Genomic DNA, 5,902 nt, shown 5'->3' with positions numbered 1-5,902 from the left:
ATAGTAAGATGTACTGCATGACATAGTAAGATGTACTGCATGACATAGTAAGATGTACTGCATGACATAGTAAGATGTACTGCATGACATAGTAAGATGTACTGCATGACATAGTAAGATGTACTGCATGACATAGTAAGATGTACTGCATGACATAGTAACATGTACTGCATGACATAGTAAGATGTACTGCATGACATAGTAAGATGTACTGCATGACATAGTAAGATGTACTGCATGACATAGTAACATGTACTGCATGACATAGTAAGATGTACTGCATGACATAGTAAGATGTACTGCATGACATAGTAAGATGTACTGCATGACATAGTAAGATGTACTGCATGACATAGTAAGATGTACTGCATGACATAGTAAGATGTACTGCATGACATTATACACTGAAAAAAGTGACTTTTTGGTGCTGTAAACTCTATTAGAGTAACTGTCATGATTTATAAGTAGTATTTTTAACGTTCAATAAGAACTAGAGTTTCTTAAGTAAAATTAAACATTTTATTAACGTAATACATGAATTATGGGGGAAGAGTAAGTTTTACTTATGTTTCCTCATACTATTTAAATGTTTAATAGTTGTACGTACATAAACCTAAAAATATTACATAAACTTTACTCTGAAAATGTAGTGTTTCGAAAGGCATGCACGACGACACATGCGCACGGCACAACAGCACAAGGGCACAACAGCACAACAGCACAACAGGCTCTGGCCGACTGGCTCTGCTCCGGTCTTTAGAATGACTTGACAGAGGACTGCAAGGTGGCATTATGGCTCATTCTTATCTTGCGTTTATAATGTGTTACAGAGTGGATGTTCTCCAGAAATGTGTTTGGTGTGGGTTCACAGAGTGTGGCACATATGGCTGTTGACAAAGTATGCAGTGCAATCTTGTGTGATAAGGAGCTAAAAGCATGCGGCCTCCGGCACGAACACAAGACGGTGTAGAAGAGGCGGCGTTGTCTTGCTGTAGAGCAGTGGTCCCCAACCGCCCGGCCGCTGAATGATCTTGTGTTACATTTTTGATCACCACACTTAGTTTTATACTACATGTCATTAATAAGCGCATGGGTGAGAAGAGGTTGTAAAATTATTAGCGCTCCAGGGCCTTTTCAAGGAAATACGGTATATAAAATTGATTTAAAGTTTTGAGTAAAATGAGGTTCCTGCTGATGAAAAACAAGAAGACTTTACCTAATTTGTTTAAATAAATATAACTTAAAACTTGGATGTAATTAAGTAACTGTTACTTAATATCTTCACAACTGTTGTGTTAAATGGTAAGTAGAATTTACTTGATACTGGCAAGTGAGTGATACTTGATATTGCAGCATTACATTTTACTTCAATCATTTGCGTGCAAATACTTACAATCATTTTTTCAAGTAAATCTTATGAGTTATTTTTTTCAGTGTGGTAACATGTACTGTATGCATACTTGCCAACCTTGAGACCTCCGATTTCAGGAGGTGGGGGAGGGCGTGGTCAGGGGTGGGGCGGAGGCGTGGTTGAGGCGGGGGGCGTGGTTAAGAATGGTGGCGTATAATTCACCATTTCCAGTATTTTTTATATATATATATATATATATATATATAAACATATATATATATATATTTATATATATACATATATATATATAAACATATATATATATATATTTATATATATACATATATACATATATATAAACATATATATATATATATATATATATTTATATGTCTTGATTGGATTATTCAGAGAATAGTGCTCGATACCATAGTAGAGCATAATATGTATGTGTGGGAAAAATCAGAAGACTACTTCATCTCTACAGAACTGTTTCATGAGGGGTTCCCTCAAAATCTCCTGATGATTGAGGGAACCCCTCATGAAACAGTTCTGTAGAGATGAAGTAGTCTTCTGATTTTTCCCCCACACACACACATATATATATATATATATATATATATATATATATATATATATATATATACATATCAATCAATCAATCAATTTTTACTTATATAGCCCTAAATCACTAGTGTCTCAAAGGGCTGCACAAACCACCACGACATCCTCGGTAGGCCCACATAAGGGCAAGGAAAACTCACACCCAGTGGGACATCGGTGACAATAATGTATATATGTATATATATATATATATATATATATATATATATATATATATACACACATATTAATTTATATATATGTATGAAATACTTGACTTTCAGTGAATTCTAGCTATATATAGTTATTTGATTAGATATAGAAATAAAACAAATAGTTGAATTTCCGACGGCACCTATCAAATACACAGTAATAAAAACACAGTTGTTCTACTCACTGTACTGTGCTTGCTGGTTAGTAAAAAACAACAACAACACTTACCTTTCACTATTTGAGTAACCTTTGTTCTGCCATTTGCTTATTGGCGAGCGATCTCCTAATCCGGGAACATATCCTTCACGGATTTGTTGTAGACATCGGCAAATGAGAAGGGGATGTTGCTTCCAGCTACCAGCATAGCCATCATTGTCTCAGCATAAGTTACACCATCGGGTCTCCATTTTGCGAGGTGAACCATAATAGTGGGTTGTGAACGATGCTGCGCTGCAGACGCTTTGTGTTTCGCTGACCCTTCATGGCTGAGTATATCCCTTCACCGTGTTCAATGGAGAAGTCTGTTCTACAAAATGTACAGGCAACACACCCCTTCCAACTCTCCTGGATAAACTGAAATTCTTGTTTCCAATCTTTCTGGGACTTGCGAGCGTATTTCTTCATTTTGCCCGTCGACGGTGTAATATATTGGGTTGGAGTCAATAACCAGGCGACGTGATGAAGTTACGTCTCTTTACTGTGGGCTTCAGAACAAATGTAAAATATATTTACATTCTATTCTATGTACAGTAGATGGCAGTATTGTCCTGTTTAAGAGGGTCCCAACATTGAGGTAGGTCTGACTCAATGTTGGGGGGCGTGGCCTCCAGCTACGCTTGAATTTCGGGAGATTTTCAGGAGAAAATTTGTCCCGGGAGGTTTTCGGGACAGGCGCTGAATTTCAGGAGTCTCCCGGAAAATACGGGAGGGTTGGCAAGTATGACTGTATGACATCATAGTAACATGTAGTGTATGACATCATAGTAACATGTAGTGTATGACATCATAGTAACATGTAGTGTATGACATCATAGTAACATGTAGTGTATGACATCATAGTAACATGTAGTGTATGACATCATAGTAACATGTAGTGTATGACATCATAGTAACATGTAGTGTATGACATCATAGTAACATGAAGTGTATGACATCAGAGTAACATGTAGTGTATGACATCATAGTAACATGTAGTGTATGACATCATAGTAACATGTAGTGTATGACATCATAGTAACATGTAGTGTATGACATCATAGTAACATGTAGTGTATGACATCATCGTAACATGTAGTGTATGACATCATAGTAACATGAAGTGTATGACATCAGAGTAACATGTAGTGTATGACATCATAGTAACATGTAGTGTACGACATCATAGTAACATGTAGTGTATGACATCATAGTAACATGTAGTGTATGACATCATAGTAACATGTAGTGTATGACATCATAGTAACATGTAGTGTATGACATCATAGTAACATGTAGTGTATGACATCATAGTAACATGTAGTGTATGACATCATAGTAACATGTAGTGTATGACATCATAGTAACATGTAGTGTATGACATCATAGTAACATGTAGTGTATGACATCATCGTAACATGTAGTGTATGACATCATAGTAACATGAAGTGTATGACATCAGAGTAACATGTAGTGTATGACATCATAGTAACATGTAGTGTACGACATCATAGTAACATGTAGTGTATGACATCATAGTAACATGTAGTGTATGACATCATAGTAACATGTAGTGTATGACATCATAGTAACATGTAGTGTATGACATCATAGTAACATGTAGTGTATGACATCATAGTAACATGTAGTGTATGACATCATCGTAACATGTAGTGTATGACGTCATAGTAACATGTAGTGTATGACATCATAGTAACATGTAGTGTATGACATCATAGTAACATGTAGTGTATGACATCATAGTAACATGTAGTGTACGACATCATAGTAACATGTAGTGTATGACATCATAGTAACATGTAGTGTATGACATCATAGTAACATGAAGTACTCACCACAGTTTTCATTCTTTTCCTTCTCAGCAGCTCTTTGACTGGATCTTTGACTCGCACACCCTGGTAAGGTCTTGGCCTGCGTGCTGCTGATGAAAAGAGCGACAAAGAATTCATTCCAACACCGAAGTTTGGTAAAAGTATGTCATCAAAATATTCACATCTTTCATAAATCACTGCAGGAAAATGAAAGCTAGATGTTTGGACAAGAGCAGCCGAAGTCAGCTGGGATAGAGTTCACTGTCCTCCTGGCTGACCCCGCCTCCTGAGGAACATGGCTGTTTAAACTCCAAGATATCTCATCATTGATGACATCATCACATGTTTAAACTCCAAGATATCTCATCATTGATGACATCATCACATGTTTGGACTCCAAGATATCTCATCATTGATGACATCATCACATGCTTGGACTCCCAAATATCTCATCATTGATGACATCATCACATGTTTGGACTCCAAAATATCTCATCATTGATGACATCATCACATGTTTGGACTCCAAAATATCTCATCATTGATGACATCATCACATGTTTGGACTCCAAGAGATCTCATCATTGATGACATCATCACATGTTTGGACTCCAAGATATCTCATCATTGATGACATCATCACATGCTTGGACTCCAAGATATCTAATCATTGATGACATCATCACATGTTTAGACTCCAAGATATCTCATCATGGATGACATCATCACATGCTTGGACTCTAAGATGTCTAATCATTGATGACATCATCACATGTTTAGACTCCAAATAATCTCATCATTGATGACATCATCACATGTTTGGACTCTAAGATATCTCATCATTGATGACATCATCACATGTTTGGACTCCAAGATATCTCATCATTGATGACATCATCACATGCTTGGACTCCAAATAATCTCATCATTGATGACATCATCACATGTTTGGACTCCAAGATATCTCATCATTGATGACATCATCACATGCTTGGACTCTAAGATGTCTAATCATTGATGACATCATCACATGTTTAGACTACAAATGATCTCATCATTGATGACATCATCACATGTTTGGACTCCAAAATATCTCATCATTGATGACATCATCACATGTTTGGACTCTAAGATATCTCATCATTGATGACATCATCACATGTTTGGACTCCAAGATATCTCATCATTGATGACATCATCACATGCTTGGACTCCCAAATATCTCATCATTGATGACATCATCACATGCTTGGACTCCAAAATATCTCATCATTGATGACATCATCACATGTTTGGACTCTAAGATGTCTAATCATTGATGACATCATCACATGTTTAGACGACAAATGATCTCATCATTGATGACATCATCACATGCTTGGACTCCAAAATATCTCATCATTGATGACATCATCACATGTTTGGACTCTAAGATGTCTAATCACTGATGACATCATCACATGTTTAGACTCCAAATGATCTCATCATTGATGACATCATCACATGTTTGGACTCTAAGATATCTAATCATTGATGACATCATCACATGCTTGGACTCCAAGATATCTCATCATTGATGACATCATCACATGTTTGGACTCTAAGATGTCTAATCACTGATGACATCATCACATGTTTAGACTCCAAATAATCTCATCATTGATGACATCATCACATGCTTGGACTCCAAGATATCTCATCATTGATG

General features: G+C 36.4%; 1 protein-coding gene across 1 annotated transcript in view; it reads right to left on the bottom strand.

Moving 5' to 3' along the window:
- LOC133564843 (keratin-associated protein 16-1-like) overlaps positions 1-4,347 on the bottom strand; it is a 17,149-nt gene extending 12,802 nt beyond the window's left edge. The window contains exon 1 of the mRNA XM_061919358.1: positions 4,219-4,347. Within this exon, the coding sequence (XP_061775342.1) occupies positions 4,219-4,332 (114 nt within the window). The 5' untranslated portion in view covers positions 4,333-4,347. The remainder of the gene's footprint in view (positions 1-4,218) is intronic.
- Positions 4,348-5,902: the final 1,555 nt, after the last annotated feature.

The sequence above is a fragment of the Nerophis ophidion genome, linkage group LG13, assembly GCF_033978795.1.
Source record: "Nerophis ophidion isolate RoL-2023_Sa linkage group LG13, RoL_Noph_v1.0, whole genome shotgun sequence".
Classification (NCBI taxonomy): domain Eukaryota; kingdom Metazoa; phylum Chordata; class Actinopteri; order Syngnathiformes; family Syngnathidae; genus Nerophis; species Nerophis ophidion.
Note: the sequence above shows the minus strand (reverse complement) of the source record. Positions and strands in the feature narration are given on the sequence as shown.